General features: G+C 47.2%; 1 protein-coding gene across 1 annotated transcript in view; it reads right to left on the reverse strand.

Moving 5' to 3' along the window:
• Window positions 1-10922: 10922 nt before the first annotated feature.
• Cxxc1 (CXXC finger protein 1) overlaps window positions 10923-25316 on the reverse strand; it is a 17504-nt gene continuing 3110 nt past the window's right edge. The window contains exons 6-16 of the mRNA XM_032885809.1: window positions 14135-14311; window positions 13750-13776; window positions 13428-13673; window positions 13155-13274; window positions 12834-13018; window positions 12365-12572; window positions 12179-12289; window positions 12009-12058; window positions 11780-11876; window positions 11428-11580; window positions 10923-11350 (exon numbers count right to left, since the gene is read on the reverse strand). Of these exons, the coding sequence (XP_032741700.1) occupies window positions 11204-11350; window positions 11428-11580; window positions 11780-11876; window positions 12009-12058; window positions 12179-12289; window positions 12365-12572; window positions 12834-13018; window positions 13155-13274; window positions 13428-13673; window positions 13750-13776; window positions 14135-14311 (1521 nt within the window). The 3' untranslated portion in view covers window positions 10923-11203. The remainder of the gene's footprint in view (window positions 11351-11427; window positions 11581-11779; window positions 11877-12008; window positions 12059-12178; window positions 12290-12364; window positions 12573-12833; window positions 13019-13154; window positions 13275-13427; window positions 13674-13749; window positions 13777-14134; window positions 14312-25316) is intronic.

The following is a 25316-nucleotide window of genomic DNA, read 5'->3' on the forward strand; positions in this document are numbered from 1 at the left end:
AAGAGTCTCGTGGCCGTAAGCTTGCTCTCAGCTGCCCGCAAATATGGTTATGAGGGGAGTAGGTAGTGCCAAAGGCCTTTCTGGGTCCTGTGGATGGAACCAGGAGCGCTGAGCTTTTATTTCCTGCCGGGGTCATGTTGGCAAGACCTGTGATGGACTGGGACCTGAAGTGGAAACTTAAGGGTTCTTTGGAGAGTCACTTGTGTTCGATGGTGTTTTTGCTGGGGCAAACAAGTGAAGGAGTGTTTTCCTGAAGTAGACACAGGTGAAAGACTAAAGCAGACTCAAGAAGGAATGTTTCACTGAGGCAAAGGAGAGAGGCTGTTCTGCTAAAGTAAACAAATGAAAGGATGAAGGATTCTTTGCTAACAGCATGCATGTATTGGTCCGCCTTACATTGCGTCAATGAGCTCTACTTGTCTGGACTCTGCAGACTGGAGCTGATTGGATGCACATGCTGAGGCAAGACCAGTGCTGAGGCAAGGCACGTGGAGGACACGTGATGTTTAGAGGGTATAAATAGGACTTCAGAGAGTGATGGAGAGACGGAGAAAGAGCTGAATTTGCTGGTTCATCTAGCAGTGCAACACTTATGGATTGCACAACCTCACTGATTTTCACTTCCCTGAGAGAGGCATAGCCATGACATTCCTCCGGATCCCTCCTGCTGACTCGTGCCAAGGCTGAGGCCTGGCTGTCTCTGCTAAGTCATGTCACCACTGTTGCTAACCTGCTAATCTGTGAACTGAACTGCCGATTCCTGGATAATACAGACAGGAGTTGAGCCAAAGAACCTTTCCTAACGGGTCCACTCCCTCCCCCACCCCCCTGGATCCTTTCTTTTAGACTACCTCTGGAGGGTGGTGGGCAACAAGGGAGGTTAACGTGTCTAAAAACCATCATTAAAAATAGGATTTGAAAAAATTAAAGTTACAGGTACCAGGGTTCCAGGGTTCTGGGGCCTGACATTTTCCTGTAAAGCTGTGGTCAAATGTACCAGGTACATCAATTAACAATTAAGGAAATGCCTGATAACCTCAGTTTGATTCCTGAGATCCACGTGTTAGAAAGAGAACTGACCCCCCATAATTTTCTGGTCCACGTATATGCAGTGCGGCACATGTGACAAGACACATATATCTTAGTTAGGGTTACTATCACTGGGACAAAACACCATGACAAAAAAACAAATTGGGGAGGAAAGGGTTAATTATGCTTACATGTCCACATCAATGCTCTGTTTCAGGTTATTTGATCATACTGTGAACCCTGAGGGTGTGTTATTTACTGAAAAAACTTGTTTTTACTTGTGATGTGGCTCAACTTTAGCACATACCTTTGCGCCAAGAGCTTTCTACTTGAATATTGTAAGCAGGATTAGATAAAGTCAACCAAAGGTCAAGAGGCAGAGCAAGCAACCAGTTGACAGGAAGCGAACATAGGAAAGAAACCATCAAGAGGAAGAGGGCATCAAGAGGATAGAGAGACACCCAGGAAGTACAAGGGAGGGACATTCAGTTTGAGGGATTTTTTTGAGACAGCATAGAGGAGAGCATCCTTTTGGGATGTGGGTTGAGGAAGAACGTCAACTGGGTGTTTTCTGTGCCTCTCTGAGCTAGAAGGCTTTGACCCTAGCATTTGGGTCCTGAGTCTTTATTGGTGAAATCAAATGTTTGAGTTTTGTTAAGAACAACATTTGGGGGTTGGGGATTTAGCTCAGTGGTAGAGCGCTTGCCTAGGAAGCGCAAGGCCCTGTTGGTCCCCAGCTCGGAAAAAAAACCAAAAAAAAAAAAAAAAAAAAAAAAAAAAAAAGAACAACATTTGGCACCTACACATGGCATGACCACACGGACAGAGAAATCACACCAGTTGCAGACAAACTGAGAAGCCATCCCATTTGTTAAGTCACCTGGCAAATCCTCAAGGAGAGAATTTAGGATGAGAAATACCATAATATAAGGTAGGACCCTGTATAGTGCTACTTTAAATGGCTTGAAAATAGAAGCAGAAAATGAAAATATAAACAACTTCACTGAGATTGACACATTACCAGTTATAATTACTATCATTTGATAATTCATATTTTATCCTTAATAGCCATAGTAGTTTTTGTTGGAAATATAAAAAGTGGATTGATAAGATACAAACCTTAGAAAGACTTATAAATGAAAATAAGAAAAATAGAGACAAAAATATTTAGATAGGAATCTACCTTGATGAAACTGAAGAGGAGCAGCCAAGGTTGTTAGAAAACTAACCTTAGTTTAGCCAGTTATTATACAAGACCTACCAGCAGATGATGGACACCCCCAGGGTTATGAAGCATTTGAATGGAATCCTATAGATATATTAGATTTGAAAGGGTTTATGGCAGTAATCATTTCCTATACATTCAACCTATGTGAAACAAATGCAAAATTCATGGGCAACTCAGAACAGAATTATCCCCCAAGACTGGAAAGATTTGGCAATAGTAATATTGGAAGCTGGTCCTCAGTTACAATGGTGAAAATGGTGGAAAGAGGAAGCTAGGGCCATAGAACAATGAAATGGCACTAAAGGTATTACTATTTCCCAAGATCATTTGCTAGGTGAAGGCCAATATGCTTAGGTACAAAGGCAGTTGGAATTGATGATCACATCTTGGTGCTATGCCATTTCAATGCTTGGGACAAGGTTGAAGAATCAGGAAAGAGGTCTGAGCCATTTAACTACAATTACAAGGCTCAAAAGAAGCCCTCACTGATTTTTTTTTTTTGAAGATGTTATTTCATCTGTAAACAGAAGAGTATCAGATTCCCAAGTCAGATAAGTATAAATTGAAACTTTGAGTTTTGAAATACTAATTCAGGATGCAAAAGGATGAATAGACCTTTAAAGGCAAGAGCACCACCAACAGATAAATAGACTAGAAATACAGCTGGTAATGAATCTCACATTTATGATGCCACTGTAATAGGAGAAGTAATTTCTAAAAGTTTAAAGAAAATTCAAATGCCAGATATTTTAATTGTGGTGAGAACGGTCTTTCAAAGAGGGACTGTAGGCAAGGTGTTTCTAGAAACTATGTTTTGTCTAGAAACAATCCACAAAGAAGGCCCCAAACTTCTGGAGTATTCAGAAGGTATGGCAAAGGCTGGCATTGAATTAATGAATGCAGAGCAACAAGCAAGGGGAAAAGTAATCCTTTGCCATTAAGAGATGTCCTAAGGGGGCCCCTTGTAGGCTCTAATATCAAATCTTATTCAATCAATCCCTGTCAAAGTCTGAGAAACTCAGCCACAGAGCAATTAAAAAAATTAACGCCTGTTGTGGAAAACAACACAACTCTGGATATAATCAAGGATGGAACAGTTTCAGTAGATAAATGATCCAGGAGAGACCAAAAAACAAGTATTTTGGCAAACTGCTATAAATGATCAGAGACCATAGCTAAAAAATACAAATAAGTGACATTAAAATGGAAGGTTTAGTAGACATAGGAGCAGGTATAGCAAGAATTTCACCAAAATCTTGACATTCAGATTGGCTGCTTCAGGAGGTAAATATTCAGGTTCTAGGGATTGGAATTTTATCTCAGGTAAAACAAAGTACAAAATGGGTAGAGTGTATAGGGCCAGAAGGACAAATAGGAAAATTAAAGCTATATGTGGGGAGGACATGATTTGTTACAGCAATGGAAAACAGATTAACCTTCCTCCAATCACAGAAACAAACCATAAAATAAAGAATTCTTCTGAGAAAAGTATTAAAAGAAAAGATACTATCAAGAAGCAGGACAGGACAGGTGTTGGTCTTTCAAAGGTACTGTCTAAGTTAGGGTTTTACTGCTGTGAACAGACACCATGACCAAGGCAAGTCTTATAAAGGACAACATTTAATTGGGGCTGGCTCAGTCCTGTATTATCAAGATGGGAACATGGCAGCATCCATGCAGGGAGGAGCTGAGAGTTAGTTCTACAACTTCATTTGAAGACTGCTAGAAGAATACTGACTTCCATGCAACTAGTGTAAGGGTCTTAAGCCCACACCCACAATGACATGCCCACTCTAACAAGACCACACCTCCTAATAGTGTGAGCCAAACATATACTAAGGTAGCAACAGCCCTACCTTGAAAATGGTAACTGACAAGACTGTATGGGTGGATCAGTGGTCTATGACAAAAACATTACAGGTACTAGAACAGCTGGTACAGGAGTAGCTGAATGCTCAACACATTAGAGAATCTACCAGCTCATGGAATTACCTGTATTATGAAAATAAATCAAGAAAATGGAGAGTGTTAACAGATTTAAGACCCATAAATAGGATGATTCAGCCAATGAGCTCCTTACAGCCTAGAATCCCATTGCCTTCTTTGTTATCTAAATCATAGCCTATAATAGTAATTAATTTTAAAGATTACTTTTTCACAATCCCTTTGCATGGGCATGATAGGGAAAGGTTTGCTTTCTTGGTATCTACTTATATTAACAATTGTTCAATAAAGATATCATTGGAAAGTCTTACTACAAGGAATGTTAAACAGTCCTCCCTTGTGCCAATGTGTTGTACGACAGCTGTTAGAAATAATTTATAGGGCTGGAGAGATGGCTCAGCGGTTAAGAGCACTGACTGCTCTTCCAGAGGTCAGGAGTTCAATTCCCAGCAACCACATGGTGGCTCACAACCATCTGTAATCCGATCCGATGCCCTCTTCTGGTGTCTGAAGACAGTGACAGTGTACCCACATACATGAAAAAAAAAAAAAAGAAAGAAATAATTTATAAACAGTTTCTTCAACCTGAAATTTACCATTATAAGGATGATATCTTACTGGCTGGTTCAGATGCAGATACATTTGGGGAAAAGTTTGATGAAGTAAAGAGTAGTTTTCTTTGATGGGGACCACAGGTTGTACACAAAACACACACACACACACACACACACACACACACACACACACACATATATATATATATATATATATATATATATATATATATATATAGAGAGAGAGAGAGAGAGAGAGAGAGAGAGAGAAAAGAGAGATTAATTATCTAGGATATAAGATAGGTCTACAGAAATTTCAAAGTACAAATCAGGAGAGATCAATTATAAACTCTTAATGATTTTCAAAAATCGCTGGAAGATATTGACTGGCTATGTCCCACAATTAGATTAACTACTCAAGAGTTAAGTAACTTATTTCAAACAATACAAGGTAATAAGGACTTAAATAGTCCAAAGAAATTATCAGCTGATATGCCCTTCCCTTCTTCCTTGGGGCTGTTAGCCATTAGCCTGCAAGGACATAAGGTTTGGATGGCTATCAATACCTACAGATTAGCTTCTGGGATCAGCTTCAGTGACACAGCTCAACTTTATTCAGGGTGAACACGGGTTATACAGACCTTGGGGAATGAGTAGGGATTTCCAGGGTAGACATGCATTATTGGCTAGGGTTGGAATGCTTCATTTACATGAAGAGGAATTCCAAGAGCCTGTTGGAGAGGTTCTTATTGGGAGAAATGAAGTCAAACCTGTAATCTGGCCATAGGTTACATGACTTCCCAGGTTCCTCTGGGTTACAGGCAAGAAGAACTGATTAGTCATAACATATTACCTAATTCTCATATGAGCTGGACTTACGTGCCGAGTCATGCAGCACTTGAAGGAAGGTTTGTGCATGGTCATTCTCTAAATACGGTCAGTCATATGTGCTCAGTGACACTCTCCAGATAAGATCAGACAGAGAAGAGGAAGCCCCACTGAGAAAGGGAGTCCTCCATTTTGCACCAAGCTTGGAGAGCTTATCTGAACAGAGTGAACTGCAATCTTAATAACAGGTCTTCCGACAAGCTGAAGCTGAAAGAGAAGTGGCTCTGGTAAATAAGAAATCACAGGATGCACATGTGAGTCTCTTGGACCCAAAGCTGGATTGTACTTTAGCTATTTTGCCCTCTCCTCATGCTCCCACAGGAATTCTTATACAGAGAGAAGATAATATCTTAGAACATACTGTTTTTAGCACACGAACAGAAAAAAAAAAATGAAAGACCTATGAAGAAAAGGACTTGATTCTGAAAGGAAAATTGAGACTGTCAGTTAGGTGGCACCTGCCTTTAATCTCACCACCCAGGGACAAAACTCAGATACAACTCCCAGTTGGTTATGTTTGCACACTAGAGAAATCACATGCCATATTTACAGATAATTATAAAACCCTCTACAGGGTTACTAGAAAGGCAGCTAACTTCCAGTGAGGACAGGAGCAAAGAGCAGCTTTTGTGACTGCCAGTAAGCTCATCTCTGTTGTGCAGCCCTAATACTGAGGCAGTTAATACCCTAATTATGGATATTATATTTAGTAGTGAATGACAACTGGGGACTCTTCATAAAGCTTAAAAAAAAAAAAAACCAAAAAGTCCACCACATTTTCCTGTTGGCTTCAATTGCAAACATTTTCCATATATGGAGAAGAAACTCTCTTTGAAAAACAAATCTGGACATTTTCTGAGGCCTGGGGATCCTTATACTCAGCCATTACCAACCACCCTGTGTTCATAAGGGCGCCTCTTATAATGATAATTGGATCCATTCTAAGGCAGAGTCCTTGTCTTTGGAGCAAATCAATGCTCTCGGCCACAGAAGGAAAAGTAGTGTAGTGTGAGGTGGAAACTTACGGTTTTGGAAAGTCAATTATGTCAAAGAACATTTTGCTGAAGCAGACACAGGTGGAAGGATGTTTTGATACAGCAAGCATGTGAAAGGACATGTGATGAAGTCTTCTTCGATAATGAAACACGTGTATGGGTTCATCTTACATTGTATTGCTGAGCTCTACTTGTCATAGCTTCATAGAAAGAAACACACCAAAAACAGACAGACAGACAGACCTTCGGATTCAGGTCGATTGGCAGAGTGTTGTCAACTGACACAGACTCACATGCTGAGGCAAGACCCGTGGAAGGACCCGTTATGATTAGAGGGAATGTAGAGAGGACCCAAGGCTGTGAGAGAGGCTTGCTTTGCTAGCTGTGCGATGCTCCTTGGTCTTGTGTCTTTGGCTTCACTGATCTTCACTTCGTTGAGAGAGGCAGAGCAGAGAGCTTCTCCTGGCTTCCCTTCTGATCCTGTTCAGTCCTGCTGGCTCACGCCAATTCAGTAGAGGCCTGGCTTTTTCTGCTGAGTTGTGCGACTACTGCTGATTTCTGTTTGCTATCTTGACACTACTGAACTAGACAGCTTGTATATCTGTGACCTGTTTGGGAGTGGATCGAGCTGCCGCTGCTGACTCCTGTGGACTGAACTGCGATTTCCTGACAATACAGATGGGATTTGCTCCAAAGAACAATTTCTAAACATGTCCACTTCCCCCATATTCTAATAACCTTTCTTGTCCACTATCTCTGGTGGGCGGTAGGCTAAAAGAGCAGTTAAAGCATTTTGAACACATTTTAAAAGTAGGCTTTAAAAATCTACAATAGTGAAACTGTTACCTATCTGAACTCCTTCATGATCAAGATGTGGCAGCAAAGAGTTCTGTGCCTTCTTGCACTGAAATAGCTCAGTTGTCTATAATCTTCATCCCTAAACTGATCACCACCCCCCAATAGGCACCTATTGAACTGTGGGGACCAATAGAATGATCACAGCATTTCGTGAACACAGGGCTTACTGATGGTTCATCAACCACTGATGGAACCAAAACTAATGGAAAGTGGCAACTACAGACCACGGGATGGAATGGCCAATACTGAGGAAGGAACCACGAAGTCAGTGCAGCACTGTTAGCTGTAAGAAAATCAGCTAGGAACGCAAGAGGAAAAGCTCTATCTTTTCCAGTTCATGGTTCATGTGCAATGGTCTAGCTATAGGGTCATCTAAATGGAATACCGCTGACTGGCAGATAAATTGCAAAGATATCTGGTCATGGGAGGCATGAATGGAAATGGCAAAACTGAAGACCACTGGACAAGTGAAACACCTGAAGAAACAGGGCAGATCATCAAGAGAATATGTACCAAGAAAGAGTAATTGGCCAGATAGTATCGCCTACCTACAGCTCATCTCTGCTGCCCTCTACAGGCATAAGAGGTAGTGGTTTATGTGGTCCTGATTCAGTTAAATTTAAAGCTGATTTTGGGGACAAAGCATGACTCTCCTAAATACACACATGCTTGTTAAAGGAAACTCTAAAATCACTGTCTTATATTGGAATTGCAATCTTATATAAGACAGAGAAAAGCCCAAAAAAACAAGACACTATTTTATTACCACTAATCTTATAATGTTTTGGTTTTTATTTGACTCTTTAAAACTTCCCTTAAGGGGTTGGGGATTTAGCTCAGTGGTAGAGCGCTTGCCTAGCAAGCGCAAGGCCCTGGGTTCAGTCCCCAGCTCCGAAAAAAAGAAAAAAGAAAAAAAAATTCCCTTAAGATATAAATATCATCTCAAAATGTCTAAGATTATTATGTGTACATAAACTTTGTCATGGTGCTGGGATTCATACAGAATACTAATTCTAGAAATAAGCCTCATCTAGCTTCCTCTGCATGTTTGCGGAATTGAGTCTGAAGCAGGTAACTAGGAACAAACTTTGTGCGCCTCAGACGTACTTAATAGATTATAGGGCTTCAGAGATGGCTCAGTGGTGAAGAGCACTGACTGCTCTTCCAGAGGTCCTGAGTTCAAATCCCAGCAACCACATGGTGGCTCCACAACCATCTAATGGGATCTCATGCCCTCTTCTAGTAGTGTCTGAACCATCTGTAATTATATATAAGGGATCTGTCATCTTAGACACCCCCAGAAGAGGGCACGGATCCCTTCTGGGTGTTTGAACTCTGAGGACAGCTAACCGCTGGAGCCATCTCTCCAGCCCTACAGTGTACTTATAATAAATAAATAAATAGTCTTTAAAAGAGAGGTTGTAGTCCTCAAACCTTTCAGAACACTGCTGAATATGGCATTTAGAATGCTTAGGTTTTCTGCCATTCCTAACAGTAACCTCTGAGGTCTCCAAGAAGATTGAGCCCTGCAAAGATGAATCCACCTGGATTGTGGGAACACTAACCACTGGGGAAAACTTCCTCATGCCTCGCCTGTTGCCAGGTTCTGTGCAAACACTGGACGCCTATATTACCTAACACCTAACACCTAACGCCTGTGTTAGCCAGGATTGCCACTAAGCTTATTCTAGCATGGTTGTCCCCTGAGAAGCTCCATCCAGCAGCTGACTCAGACAGACAATGTGGACACTCAGCCAAATAGTGGACAGAGCCTGGAGGCTCTTCTGGAAGATTAGGAGGAAGGATTGCAGACCCCGAAGGAGATAGGAACTCCACAGGAAGACCAAGAGTCAACTAACCTGGACCACTGGGGCTCTCAGGAATGAACCACCAACCAAAGAGCATACAAAGGCTGGACCTAGGCCTCCCTGCACGTATGAAGTAGATATGAAGCCTGACCTTCATATGGGTCCCAAACAACTGGAGTGGGCACTAGCCCAAAAGCTGTTGCCTGTACGTGGGGTATGTTCTTCTAGCGGGGCTGCCTTGTCTGGCCGCAGTGGGGGAGGATGCACCTAACCTCTCAGAAACTTGATGTTCCAGGGCGGGAGAATATCCAGGGGGCCCCCACCCAGCCAGAGGGATGGGGATGGGGATGGGGGGATTGTGGGAGAGGGTGACTGGGAAGGGGCAGCGAGCAGAATGTAAAGTAAAAAAGTAAATAAATAAATACTAATTGTTACAAACGACCTGTCATATCTCTACACTACAGTTAACCTTAGATTCCATAGGCAATGCTTCATGCTTGACAGTGTCTAACTATAATTTCCAAAAATTCCCTTCTCAGAATCCTACAGTATCACCCTCAGCCTATCCTATCCAAAAGCCTACTTGGCACTGCAGGGAACCTGGTTAACCTGTACTTCTGTACTCAGGAAAATGCATGGCCTCAGACTACGGAGGTCCTGCCTTTCGTTACAGTTCACATTTTCTCAAGGTGTGCACTTACAAAGGCCCCAGAGTGCTCCACCAGGCTCCTTTCTGGCTTCCGGCCACCATGCTACAGACTCTTACAGACCTCTACCCTAGTAAGACAGCCAGGCTGGAAGAGCAGCCCTAATGACTATTTTCTTGGTGAGAGATGAACTTTCAGTGCCACAGGCAGGCGGCTCAGAAGCATCTCTGGTGATATAGGACGCCCACAGCCTTCCACTGGAACGCGTCGCACTCAGGATGAAATCTCTGGGACAGTTCTACACAACTGGTGGGGTGGATTCGCTGTTTGTGTTTGGGGAGATCTAGGTGTGTCCTTGGGGAAAGCTGTTTCTATGCAGGCTATCAGTCCTCACTTAAAACACCTTTGAAAAGGTCAAACACAGTCTAAATAAACATCAGAAGGAGAGATGACAGTTCCTGGTTCCATGCTGGTTTGATTGTAGTCCTTACAAATGGGTCTCAAATTTCCCTCGCTCTCCTCCTAGGACTTCTGCTCCTTGAGCTTCGTTTAACCGACTATGTTAACCTCCTTAAACAACTAATAGGCTCACTCACAAGGGCCTAGGACACTCTGAGCCACCCAAGATAATGAGTCAACGCTTTGACTCGTGGAAGAGCAGTGGAGAATAAACCAAGCTAACCCCGTGTTGCTTTAGCTGACTCCATTTTGTGTGCTTCCTACACCCACCCTCACAGGCCTCACTAATCACAGCCTGCTTAGCAGGACTTTCACAGTGCTGACAGGATACCATTATACCAACACAGGGGCCTGATGATTGGACTTCCCTCAAACAGGTCATACTCTCATAGCCAAAGGGAGGACAGGATGGGTCAGCTCAGTACTCCCAGCCTGCACATTTCCCACAGCCTAAGTACAGCTACCTTGTCCTGGGTTTGGGACCACAACTGAAAGTGGAGACTATCGAAAGATATTCTTGTTCAAAATTTTATTAACAAAACCTGTTTATTTTGGGGGAGGGTATAGGCAAGGCTGAGTAAACTTGACTTTCACCCAGCACTGACTATGGAGAGGAGACAGACAAAGGGAAAGCAGAGACCCTACTGATAAGGGCAAACAGAAGCCAAAACGTGGATGGTAAGAAGAAAACTAAGGGTGGTAGAATAAACAGATGAACGGAGGAAGAGCGAGCTGAAATGCAGAGCCCCTCCCTGACTGAATGCAGGGCTGAGAGGCTCTGGGCTGGTGACTTTCAGCGGTCAGCACTAGAGCGAAGGTCGGTAGTAAGTGGATCGTGTTGGATGGTTTGGTGCAGCATCAGGGCAAGCAATCCTGCTCTGTTGGTCATGGCTGTGCGAACATTACGTTCCTGCTCAAACAGCTCGTCCAGCTTGTACCACTGCCGAGGAAGTGGAGGGAAGCATGAGAAGCAGCTCCCAGAGCCCGGGACTCTGGTTACCCCAGTGTTAAACCTACCACCCGCACGCGCTCCAAGTCCACTTCTGCACGCCGAAGCTTCTCCCAGCAGTAATGGCGATTACACTGGCGCTTGGGCAGGCGGCAGAAGTCACCTGTAAGCTCAAAGACATCGCGTACAAGTGGACACCCACAGACCTCATCAGCTGGCACCTGCAGAGACAGCAAGGCAGGTGTGAGCAGGTGAGGGGAGTCAGGGGACAAAAGGGTAGGCGTGGGGGATGGTTAAACAGAAAGGGCGGGAACGGAAGCTGACAGGAAAAGAGAAGGAAGAAGGGAGGAAAAGAACGAATGGGTGTGAGACGTGAAGCAGGGTAGGACAGGACGCAGGGGGTTTGAGGAAAAACCTTACTTTGGGGTCCCGTGAGTGCTCAGGACATAGCACCTGGAGCCTCTTACAGTATGTTTTGCTCTGAGGATTGTAGACATCACAGAAGAGTCGGGTAGCCCTGTGGGATTAACACAGGAGGTGGCCTTGAGTAGCTCCAAGAACACGTCAAAGGCCCCAGTTCCACACATAATCCTATTTCCCACCCCACCCTCACCACCCTGCTCCTACTCCACACGGCATCCTTACTCACCCCTCAATGCGTGTGGGGTACATGGACCCAAAGGATGTCTGGCTCTCATACTGGAAGGATGAACACAGATAAAAGGAAGTTGGGTGCCCTCTCATGACACCACCCAAGCAACCGATCGGTCCCTGTGGGCCCATAGATAACCCCGGCCATCCACTCCCTTAGCCTCTGACCTTAGCATAGCAGCGCTCCATGTGACGCAAGGCAACTCGGGGGTTGATGGGATGCCCACAGGAGACACAGAAGATCTGCAGATCGGTGTCATCGCTGTCATTCTCATTGTTCTGCATAGGTCGAAAGGAACGATGAGGCCAGGCAGGACGCCATACCGGGTCCTGCCCACTCTACCGCGTCTTTACCTCCTCGTCCTCTCGCACAGCTTGCTGCTTAGCACGAAGGATGATGGCCTCAAGCTCGTGGAATCTGCGCTCCATTTCCTGGAGGCGGGTGCGGGCGCTCTGCTGCTCACGGCGGATCCGTTCAAGGAGCTTCTTGCCGTGCTCTTCGGCGATGCAGGGGCTTTGCTGCCATTGCTGGATTCGCTGGGGGAGGATCTCATAGATTCGGCTGCAGGGAGACAGTGAGGTGCAGGCAGAGAGGCACCAGAAGCAGGGAGTGAGCTGACCAAGGGACAGTGAATGATGGGCCACCCAAACAGGTTCAAGGCTGAGTGACTGGAGGGTAGGAAGTGGGGAGGGGACTGCATAGTGTGCCCATGGGGTTTTGATTGAACAGTACCTAGACAACTAACTGTAGGTATACGGAGGGAAGTCTGGCCGTCCCCTACTCTGTACTTCCTGACCCCTCAGTGCCCCAGGGAAGACTCACTTGGCTGCCAGCTTCATGCCACAGTCATCTGAACAATACTTGGACCCAGGCTGGGCGGCGCGCACACAGCCAGGTCCCAGGCACTGCGGTAGAGACGCAGGGTCCTTGGCATCGGCCCTCTCTGGGTGTTTCCACTTGTCTTTATGTTTCTGCTTCTGTCGGTGCCGTTTGTATCTCTCCTCCTTCTAAAGGGCAAGCCACGTCATGTCAGGCTTCCACAGAGGTCAGCCTCAGACCTTGTCTGCCTCTCCAAGGCCCCAGATGTCTGGCTGTCTCCACCTCCCTCCCCGCGCCATCCTCTTCCTTTAACGCCCATTTTACCCTCTCCATCACCTTCTTCTCAGACTTCTTCTCTCGACGTTTCACATGCTTCACTTTTACTGCCCGCTTCCTCAGTGCAGGATCCAGGAACGGGGACTCTTCTGCGTCACTCATCCATGGCTGCAAGCAGGGCATGCGCTGACCCACCTGATGACTCGTGACCACACCTGCTGCTCATTTCCCAAGCAGCCTGTTCGCCCTCTGGCCCCCTCCCCATTCTACGACTTCGCCCTCTCCCCTTCCTCCCCACCACAGGATGACCCTGTTACTCACTAGGCCGTGATCATCAAAGGCCCCAGCACAGAAATCCTGGTACAGATCAGGGTCCAGTGCTAGGTCCTCATCTGAGAGTGGCTCAGGTGTTGCTGTAGCCTCTGGTGGCTCCTTAACCACTGATGACAACACTGTCCCCTCATCTTCACGGATACGCCCCAGCTTCTGGGATTGCTGTGGCTGCTGTTGAGTGGGTGGTGGCCGGCGGGGCCTTGGCAGGGCCTCTGAGGGTGTCACCGGCGAGAGCTGCGGGGCAGAATCTCAGGACTGGCCCTGACCGCCCTGCCCGCAGCCCTGCCCCGCCCTGGGGGGCTGGACTCACCGAGGAAGGGAAGTACTTGTACGATTCCTGTGCGCAGGAGGAAGGCCTAGGTCAGCCCCAGGAAAATAAAGGGCTTCCCTGTCCTAACCCCATTTACTTACCCTGGCCTTGCCTGGTCTAACAAATGCAGTTTTCCCCTCCCCTCACCACAGATATGCTCCATCCTACCCCGATGTGTCCTGGCATGCTTGACAACCTAAAGCTATCATTCCTTCCCCTCCCCCCCCCCAGCTTTCCCCTGAACTCGCTAGGCCCCTCCCACATGTCTGAACATAACCAAGCTCCGCCCCCACCTGTACTTTCTTATTTGTAGCTCAAGCAGCCCTACTTGAGCCTCCCTGCCATGCTCTCCTATCTGATCTTGCCCAGCTCTGCCCATGCTCACCCGTGCCCGCAGCTGACACTGGCGAAGCCGGCACTTCTGCCGGATCTTGTTGGGGCCCCCAAACTTCTTCATGTCACGGCAGAAGTCACAGTGGCCACAGTCCTCAGTGCGTCGGCATGCCTCACACTCACCACACATCCGAGCTGACCGTTTGATTTGCTGCTGCTGCTGCTGCTGTTGCTGGTGATGCTAGGAGACAGTATCCAGGGTAGAGATGAGGATACAGATGAGGCCCAAAGCAGAACTTTCACCCACCTGAGCACTGTGGCTACTCACCCACTAGGTGTGGCCACCAAGGGCTGTGGGAGAAGATTTGTGGGGCGCAGAGCCCCGAGCAAGCATGGCCCCAACCCCGTCCCTGACCCTGCCCAAGCGCTGCAGTTCTGATCTGAAGCAGGCCTCTTGCGCCCTCCTCCCTCATCCCGGGGCTCACTGCTGTCCCGCTCACTGCCATCCCTCTCCCGGCACTTTTTGTGGCGGTAACGAATCTCCAGCTTCGGGTCCTTCTCTGTGAGGCAAAGAGTGGAGCCAAGGTGGGTTTGGAGGAGAGGTTTGAATGGTCCCAGAACCTCTTTCTCTTTTCCTGCCCCACCTACTTGACCAGCTCATGCTATGGGAGAGCTGCCCCTTCCTTTGGGATCTTCCACAATTGTTCACATTGAGCTGGCCTTTTCCAATTCACCACAGACCAACGATCACCTGGCCACACAGGACACCATTATCACCCAGATCCTCCCATTACAGCCGCCTTTCATCTCTTGGAGCCCACCTCCTTCACTGCCCATGCACAAGCCTCCTCACCGGCACTCCTCATGATAGTACTATTCCTTGATGGCCTTGGGTTATCTTCTCGGTGATGCGGATGCAGTCCCCATGAAACCAGCCTGTTGCAGTTGTCAGCATCCACTGCATAGAATAGGAGCAAGTGGTGGAGATGAGGTGGGTCTGTTTCACTGGGTTCCCGCCCCTGCCAGGCATCAGCCCACCTGCTTCTCCTCAACTCACATCATGAAGCAATTGATGTCCGGTTTGAACAGATGGTAGATGGGGCTGCTTCTCCCATTCTCAGACTTGCTGTCCTCCCCAGCATCTGGAGGTTAAATTGAGCCATCCCTTCCTGTGAGACCCACCCCATGATGGCTTTTTAATTCCCCCCACAGCTCCACCGTGGTTAGCCACAAATTCAACTGTGTCTTCGGACTTCCTGTTAGCCTTCCGTTATAGTTCACCCAGACCCTCCTCACCCAGCCTGGGCCTCCATTACTTTGCGTTCTACTTCCCCATCACTCAGACCTCCCATCACACTGTCACATCCTGTCATCTGACTGCTCAGCGCATACACTCAACCAAACTGTCCCATTCAAGAGTTCTACACGGAGAGCACTTAAATTTATTCTGCTGTCGTCCCATCCCGACTTCCCACAAGTGTCTATAACTTAGCTCGTGGACCCCACCCCCAATGACGGTTCTCCAGAGCCTGTGCAAATACATTTATGGCCAAGTCCTTATCTCTCTGACGAAGGTACTTCGCGTGAAGGTTTCCCACAAAACTGCCATCTGGAGTCCCCACTGAACTTCCACTACGGACCCCCTACAACGGTTCATCAAAGAACTCACAGATGGTTCACCTCAAACCTCATCACACCCCTTCACTCACCGGCCCAGAGACTGGGCACACAGCTCGCCAGGAACCCCGTGCGCCTGCCAATAGGCAGCGGTTGCCAACCCCTCCGACCTCTGCCTCTGAACCCCGATCCGACCAGGTACTCACCATATCTCCGCTCACAGAGCACCCTCTCTGGACCCCGCGCAGCAACCCGCGAAGCTGAACAAGCCCCTCGACCGCGGTAGCAAAGGCACCCGCAACTACTTCCGCCACTGGTCCCGCCTCCGCGGTCCCGCACTCTCACTCCCCACGCCTGGCGCGACCGCTTAGCAGCAAACAAATAGGTCGCCCATCTAGAGCCTCGAATGTCTCCCTGTCGCCGCCATCTTGACCATCGAGTCCGTAAGACAGCGGAGACCATACGTTCCGGGAAGTATGGCTGCGCCTGTTCGGGTCGTCCGAGCGCGCCCGCCACCTTGTCAGTCAAGTCCGTACGGTGGCCGCCAGAGGGGCAATATGGCCGCATTTGTTTCGACGTTGGGACGCAGATGTCGTCAGCTGATTAGCGTCATCAGGCGGGCTCCGTGCGTTCCTTAGGCAACAAACAGTAGCTTCGGATCACGGCTTCCCGAAGGGCGTGGCCAACTTGATATTTGACCCGTACAGTGTCTGCTGCTGCCACAGACTGGTTAATCCTGTTACTGCTTACATGTGTCTCATTCATTCCTGCATCCAATCATTTACCCTTCGATGCTTATCACCGGGGATGCCAGGCCTCCGGAGAGGGAAATGTCGTGCCAGTGCAGGCCCAGTTCTTTACGCCACTTTTATCTGCCTCCCAAATCATGTTTTTTTAGCTAGGCCTAGATTTTGTTTTGCTTTGTTTTTTGTTTTGTTTTGTTTTGTTTTGTTTGTTTTTGGGGACAGAGTCTCTCTAGTCCTAGCTGTTTCAACTCACTGTGTACATCAGGCCATCCTCAAACTCACAGAAATCCGCCTGCCTCCCTCTCAGGTAGTGGGATTAAAGTCATGAGTGATCACTAGACTGGGAAAAAAAAGTCTTAACTTTTGAGCATGAGGGCACATGCTGGTAATAACCAGCACTGATGGGTCTGGGGTTAAAGGATGCAAATTAACAAGGCTTGCCTAGAGTTGAAGTCCAGCTTGGTACATTTTGGAAACCCCATTAGAGTTTAGGGGCATAGAGAAGGAGACCAAAAATAAATAAATGAATAAATAAATAAATAAAAGAAATGAGTGTTAGAGGGGTTGATTTAGCTCAGTGGTAGAGCGCTTGCCTAGAAGCGCGAGGCCTGAAGGTCTGGTCCCAGCTCCGGAAAAAAAAAAAAAAAAAAATGAGTGTTAGGAAAGACATTCAGAGCCAGTATTATCACGATATTAATTATATAGCCCTGAAGTGAAAACAGTGCCAAGTACAGTAATTCCCAAGTAAAAGTACACAGGGCCTTAGCTCGACTCTTAGTATTACAAAAACAAATAATGAAAAGAGTTCTTAGGGCCAGTGAAACAGCTGTGGGGAAAGACCCTTGTAGCCCAGCCTGGCAACCTGAGTTCTATTCCCAGAACTTAGACAGGAGGACGGAGGTGAGGGACTGACAACCACAAGTGGTTTTTGACTTCACACTTGTGCAACTGACATCGGGAAATAAAAAACATCATTCAGGCCTCGGAACCAACAGGAACAAAGACCTAGTTCTCGTGGACATAACGGAATCAAAGACTAAGTCACTGGTCCAGGATGAGTCTGGGAAAGTCCCTAAACATACCTAACCTTGCTTTTGGCCTCTGTCCTTTCCTTCTTGCTAACTAGTCTTGTTAACTAACGTGTCAACCTGGAATGCAGTTTTGTGCTTAAAAAGACCAACAGTGGTAAGGCCTGGGGTTACATGATTTGGGAAACCTCTTAGGTCACCACAGTAAACAAAGACCTTCTAGTCAACGTTAAGGTCTATGTATGCTCTCCTGTGAACTTACCATGACAGAGGTGGAGGCTTAAATCATCCTGGGCTAAAGACTCTATCTCAAAAAAGCCTAAATAAAAACAGACAAAGAAATGGGATGAAGTGTGTGTGCTGGCATTATTCTGCAGCTTATATAGAAGTAAAGGGAAGTTAGTAAGAATTATTACGTTTTTGCCCAGTGGTGGTAGCACATGCCTAATCCCAGAACTCAGGGAGGCAGAGGCAGGCAGCAGACAGATTACTGTATGTTGAAGGCCAGCCTGATGTAGAATGAATTCCAGCATAGCTAAGGCTGTACCAAAACCCTGTCTTGAAAGAGAAAACTGTCTCAAAAGAGAAACCCTGACTTAAAAAGAGTGACTCTGTCCTGGGGAGAAAAAAGAATTATTAGTTTGTAATTTTTTAAAGTCTATGTGTCTAGTCATTCTTGTCATATGCACGAGTGCCCTTTGGAGGCCAGAAGAAGGAGTAGAGTTCCTGAGCTGGATTTACAGTGTTGTGAGATTGCCTGATGTGGGTTCTGGGAACTGAACTTAATCCTTCACGGCATGGCCACATCTCAGAACCTAATCTGGACAACTAAAATTGGTATCTCCTGGCAGCTCTTCTCAGCCCTTCTTACTATGGGCTTGGATGAGCGCTTTTCTGCCTACCATTGTGTGAGACACTGACTTTTACGCTGACAGAACATTTTCAAATGACATTCTAAATAAAACTGCAGCAAATGTTAACATAGCTTCGTACTTATCCCTGACTTGACAATCCCCTTAAAGGTTGTGAAGTTAAAAGGAAAAAATGATAAAAAGGAAAACTCGGAGAAACTTTGTAGACGAACTCGCTTTCAGTTGTTTGCTTTTGAAAGGGTCCAGGATTCACTGAAGAGTAGTGATACCCTACACTCAATTAGGATGCAAAAGCAAAGAGAACTTATTCTGCAGAAATCCAGCCTGCAGGGGTCCACCAACCATCAGAATTGAAGACCAGGGTGAGCTTTCACAGGCATAATTTAAAGACATTGAGGGAACTCAGGGTGGGGGAAGATGACCTTAACTTGATTGTTGGGTCATCTCTAGGTCGTCTCTGGATTGGCTAGGGCTTGGACACTTTGCAGAATCTTTACTTTGGGGCCTGGGGAGACTGTTGCTGACTGACTGTTCTTGGGTTTTGGCCAGGGTGGCAGGGCAGCTTCTGATTGGCTGCCTTCAGGGTGTGGGTTTTTCCAGCAATTTGTTTTGCTTCCTAGATTCCTATTTACAAGTTTACCTGTGAGGATGGAGAAGTGGCTGGGCAGCTGGATGCTTCTTATTTTTACAGGACTCCAGTTGGGTTCCCTGCACCAGCTACGCCATGTCGGGTTCTAAGATGGCTTACCCTTGAATGGCTATCAGACCTAGGGCTGATGGCCATGAAAGTTAACACACAGCCTTCTCAGAAACCCTGTGTCTTGGGGATTTCTATCGTTGCAATGAAACACCATGACCAAAAAAGTTGGTGAAGAAAAAGTCTATTCAACTTTACACGCTAGTAGTGCACTGTAATTTTAATTGTTTAAAACCTATTTTAATGATAGTTCTTAGATGCTTTAACCTCCTTGTAGCCAACCACACCACCGGGTAGTGAAAAAGAAAGGATGGCGGTGGGGGAACGGAGGGTTGGGCCCTGTTTAGAAAAGGTTCTTTAGAGCAACCTCCTGTCTGTGTTGTTTGGAAATTAGCAGTTCAGTTCACAGGTTAGCAGATAGCATGCTCGATCCACTACAAACACCTCACCAATACACCAACAGTGCAGTTCAGAGGGATTGGGCTAGCAAATAGCTGTGACATGACTGTGATATTTGTATACTCTGCCCAGGGGAGGGTATTAGGAGGTGTGGCCTTGTTGGAGTAGGTGTGTCACCGTGGGTTTGGGGGCTAAAAGACCCTCATCCTAGCTGCCTGGAAGTCGGTCTTCCATCAGCAGCCTTCAGATGAAGATGTAGAACTCTCTCAGTTCTGCCTCCACCATGCCTGCCTGGATGCTGCCCACATTCCTGCCTTTGATAATAACGGACTGAATCTCTGAACCTGGGCAAGCCCCACCAAATGTTGTCCTTATCAGAGTGCCTTGGTCATGGTGTCTGTGCACAGCAGTAAACCTAGCTAAGACACACAACCTAGCAGAGATAGCGAGGCATTAGCTTAGACTTGAGTCAGCAGAAGGGACCAGCAAGAACACCAGAAGTTCTTGGCTGTGCCTCTCAGGAAGCAAAAGATCAGCTTAATGTTGGGCCCTGCAAGTGTTTCCTCCCCCCGATGAGCCTTTTTTAGCCTGTTATAGCAAGAAATTGTTTACACCTCGGAAGCTGCTAGCCCCTGATTTGGGGCTGATTTTTCCATGACAATTCCCTTCTTCCCCACTGAGCCTTCCTGCTTGTTGTTGTTAAAGAAGTTGTTTATGCCCCTGATTGGGGAACTTTCACCACACAGACTTTTCCTGTTTTTTTGTTGGGGATTTTTCACCTGCCTTGTTGTTTTCCCTGGCTTTTGCCTGGGGTATATAAGGAGATCTCAGTAAAAGCCTTGGTGGCACTCGCTGAAAACTGGTGATCTGTGTACTTGATTTATTTCAATCCCACAGACCCACGCCTGATATTCACACACTGTTGGGCAGGCTGACAAGTGAAGATGTGAGACTTTATAAGTGTGCACACCTAGCTGTACTAGCAAGCCAAGCTCTCTCTCCATCATTCTGTGGAGTCCTATTTATACCTCCAAACATCCACGGTCCTCCACGTTACCTTGCCTCAGCAGCTGGTCTTGCCTCAGCACGCATCCAATCAGCCTGAGTTCTTTGAAGCTGCAGCAAACTGCACATACCTCCAGAAGTTTTTTGGTGCATTTCTCTCTGTGAGTCCCCAAATAAATGAAACTCAACTATGCAATGAAAAGGCGGACCAATACACGTGTGTTGTTAATAAAGAATCCTTCATCATGTCCTTTCATGTGCTGCTTACTCTCCTGTGTCTGCTTCAGGGAAACGCTCCTTCTATGCATTTGCCTGAGCCTTTCACACCTGTGTCACTTCTCACACCTGTGTCCACTTTCACACACTTGCCCCCAGCAAAAACACCATCAAATCGACTTTCCCACAGAATCTGGCTACGTTTCCGCTTCCAGTCCACCGCTGAAGGAAGACAGGGCACCTGGAGGCAGGAGTTGATGCAGAAGCCATAAAGGAATGCTGCTTTGCTAGTTTGTTCCTCATGTTTGCTCACCCTGTTCGGCTATAGAATCAGGTTCATCGCCCACCACAGCCCTGGGCCCTTCTTCATCAGTCACTATGAAAAATGCCTTTACAGCTGGATTAAAATTTTTTTATTGATTCTTCATGAATTTCATCATCCTGCACCCATCCCACCTATCTTCCCTCCTCTATCTGCAAACTCCCACCCAAAAAGAAAAACAAATAAAATTTAGAAGATTAAAAATAAAATGAAAATAAGAAATAACATCTAGCTGTTGAAGCTGTGTTCTCACTGTGGAATCTGTGGTGTGTATGTCACACGGTACAGCCTTTTACTTGTTTCAGCTTTACTCTGCAAAATGTTCACTGCAGTGGTGGTCGTCTGGTTCAAAGCCTCCCCACCTTCTGCTCGCTTATCAGCACTGAATCCTCACTGGGACTTCTCTGGGCATCCTGTAGTTCCTGTCATGAAGATCCTGCAGCTTTGGTCTGTGGGACTGGCCCCCTTCATGCAACCCAGCAGTTCATGGCTCGGTAGATGTTGGCCTTGAACCAGCTCAAGTCCTGGATCTGGGCCTGGGTGCTTCAAGTGGAGTCTTTCTGCTCACACCTGCATCTGTGCCACTGGAGACCATCTCTTCTACTTTTGCCCCAGGGAGGCAGGCCCAGCTCCTGCCTGCAGCAGCCACTCTCCTGCACCCACACCACCAGAGCCAGCTCTCCTGTTACACCACCAGGACCAGTTCTACCACACTGCCAAGGTAAAAAGGTGTTTGGCTGTTCTTCTGAATGCTACAACCAGCCAGGAGTGAGGCCAGTTCTCCTGTGCCCATACCACCAGAGCCAGCTGTCCCGTGTTGCCCAGGCAGGGGTGGGGATAGGGATAGGGATAGGGGCAGAGGCCATGTCTCTAGCACCAGCTCTGTGAGGGGTAGGGCAAGCCCTCCAGAGCTCACCCTCTGGGGCCTGCTCCCTTAACTCTTAAAGACAGATCTTATGGAGGCATTTTGTCAAATGAAGTTCCCTCCTTTCAGGAACTTGACTCTAGCTTGTGTCAAGCTGGCACAAAACTATCCAGCATAGCCCCTGTGTCTCGGGGACCTTGTTTATCAGAAAACTAAAAGTTTTCATTTTTTCCTCCTAAGGGGTCATCTGCACAGGTAAATCAAAGATATCTACTTCCTATAACCTGGCCAGACTGGGTCAAAGTTCCTCAGCGCAGGCCCTGCTCAGGGACCCTGGCCTACCTAAGAAAGGAAGATTTTCTGGGAGGAGGGTATCTACATTAAGCATTTTAGAAACCTATAAAACCTACTTTGATACAGATAACTTGGGTCCATTTTGGATAGCTATTCTGGTTGTCCCCGTTGGGCTGCAATTCTCACCCTCTTGAGAGGTCCCAGGTTCATTCCCAATAAACTTTTTTCCTACCCACAGAGTAGTCTTTTATTTTGAATTGAATTCCTCAAGACTCCCTTACAGCACTTCGTTAGGGGCAACCCCTACGGGATCTGGTAGTTTGAATGTAATGGCTAAAAGGGCTCCTGTTTGAATGTTTGCTCACCAAGAAGTGCCCCTATTAGGAAGGATTAGTGATGTGGCCTTATTGGAGGAAGTGTGTCACTGGGGCTTTGGAGGGTTTTCAAACAGCGGCCATTCTAAAGCCCAGTCTGTCTCTTCCTGCCGCCTAAAGATCCAGATGTAAACTCTGTTCCTGTGTGTCTAACTGTGTGTATAGTGGGGATAATGGGCCTAAACCTCTCCAAGCAGTAAGCAACCCCCATTGTTGTCTTTAATAGGTAGCACAGTCATGGTGTCTTTGACAATGAACACAGCTAAGACCAGTGCAGCACTCTCTCTGGACTTTTTGGTGTTTCCTGGAGTCTGCACCACATACCCTACACAGATACTAGCGCATACCCAGAAACATATTTTTACACATAATAAACAGTAAGAAAGAGTTAAACTGGGGTTTCGTGTATGGGTCTCTTTGGCCAGGATAACCTTAGCCCGATCGGTTTCCTGCATGGCTATTTCTTGGTTTGCATCAGCAGTGTAGTTTACTTCTGGGCTTTTTCCATCTAGGCTGCTTTGTTCCCTGAGGCCATGACCCTTTAACTGCTTGATATTTAACTACTAAAGTGGCAAGTCACGGGCTAGCTTGTTCTCGGATGAGACTTGTAACTATGGTATCCCTTTTGTTCTAAGCTGGGGTTCAGCCATGTGTCTGGTTTCCTCTCCTCGTCATGTGTCCACTCTCCTCAGTGTTCCCAAGGTGGCTACAAAACCGCACCTCTGACTGTTTCCCAAAATTCTCTCCATCCACCCAGATGTCCGCTGTTTCCTGCTGGTTTACTGTCCCAGCTGGTTCTAGAGTACTGCTTTGAAGCCTAAGTGTTTCTTCCACTATGCTTTCATTTAGAATGGTAACATGTATTTTGCCATTATGGAACAGTTTGTATGAAGAGAAATGCACACCAACTAGGATTCTGAAACAGAATACCCAATCAGAACGAAAAGCAATAACACCAAATCTAAATAATTTAAAATATGTTTCTGGGCTGGGTGCAGGTTATGAAAACAAGTCAAGTTCGAAAGAGGAACTGGGATTGAGAACGAACCCCGGAAGGGCTGACGCCATCCTGGCTGGTTATGCGTTCGAAACGTGAGCTGCTGGCGGTCGTGGTAGAACTGGTCACGGGAGATCGGCTGCTGAACGGCACGAATACGGTGAACAAGCTGCTGACCGGACAGGCTGGATACGTGAGCGAATCTACAGGGCAATGCAGGATGCTTGGAAAATACGATGATTCAGTGTGATAATGAAACTGGATGAACAACGACGTGGTGCAGGTCAAGAACGAAACTGTGAACGTAACTGACACCTGCAGATCACGGTTTCAGCTTCAACAGCGGATCTTATTTTCATTGTTACAATCTTCTAAATTCGTACATTTTCTTTGGAGGAAGATAAAGTGCAGGTGGTGTGCGTGGAATGATGGAGAAGGTGTGAGTGGGCTGCAGCAGGCTGGAGGCAGGAGTTCAGGCACAGTGCCAGGATGTGGACTGATTCTGTCAAAGAGGCAGTGTCTCACAATGAAGCCCATAATGAAAGGGCTGAGAGAAAAGAGCACCAGAAGCCACCAATTCTTGGTGGGATTCTGAGATGGCCATGCAGTTCCAGTTCCCAGAACCCCAAAAAGTGTGTGGGATTGAGCATGCCTGCTGGTGGCGTGACAGTCTTGCTTGCCAGGAGGCCTTGCAAGAAGGAGAAAGGACAGAGGCAAAGCTGAGTTGTGTTTGACCTGGATGGGGTTGCCAGGCTGGGCAGGCTGGCCTGTGCTGGGGCTCCTTTTCAGGCTGAGACCGAACAGGCCTGGTGGTGGTGTGGTAACGGTCTGTCGGCAACCGAACATACGATCGATATCGGTGAGCCATCAAACTACAGGCCCATACCAAAGGCGACCTATTTGTTGCTGTGCGAAGTTACGGAGAGCGGGACTCAATGGCGGAAGCCTTCGCGATCCTTGTTCAACTTCGCGGAATTTATGGCGTCGAGCTGGAATATAGTCGGGCCTCAGAGCGAGGTGGCTGCCTGGCAGGCACAGGTTCCTGGCGTGAAAGTGTTTGAGTGAACTGTGAGGATTCTGATGGCCGTGTGAGAATCCGTAGTGAACCAGGTGAGATGGCACGCCAGTACTGCTCGTCCAGAAAGACAGAACAGTGCAGTTTGAGGAAGGTGCAGCTGAGCCATCGTAGAGTGGATGCTGGGAGGACATGTGCAGTGGAGATGGCCAAGGCCATCCCACAAAGTGCGGGATGACGTGTGGGACGTGAGCAGTGAGGCGCCAAGCAGGACAGGAGTTGAGGCCATGCAGACTGCGTGAAGACTGGGGCGTGAGGTGAGACGTGGCAGTTCAGGGAGGAGATGGCTGATCAGGCGTGGGACACATCGAGGTGGGATGGGCATCTGTGGTGGGGAGGGGGAAGCTGCGTTTGAACCAGGCAGGAGCCAGGAGTGAGCAGGTGGGGGTTGGAACAGGAGGCCCTTTGTTCCTGGGCTGACAGGCACCGGTGAGTCCAGCCCCAGAGCAGGGCAGGCAGGAGGTCAGAGGCCTGCTGAGCAGCAATCCCAGAGCTGGGACAGTGGAAGCCAGCGCTGGACCTGATGCCGAGACTGCTGGGCCTTGACTAGTGGCTCAGCTGGGGCATCCTGGTGAAAGAAGCAATGAAAGAGAGAACCAAGCAATGCTGGGAAATGGCTGGCAGAAACGTGTCAAGTCATCAGAATGGTCAGCTTGTCTCTGCTAACCATGGATGGTGGCATAGAAAGAATCCCAGTTCTAGATCCCTACACTAATGAGCAATAAGA

Source organism: Rattus rattus, chromosome 15 (genome assembly GCF_011064425.1).
Source record: "Rattus rattus isolate New Zealand chromosome 15, Rrattus_CSIRO_v1, whole genome shotgun sequence".
NCBI classification, from domain to species: Eukaryota; Metazoa; Chordata; class Mammalia; order Rodentia; family Muridae; genus Rattus; species Rattus rattus.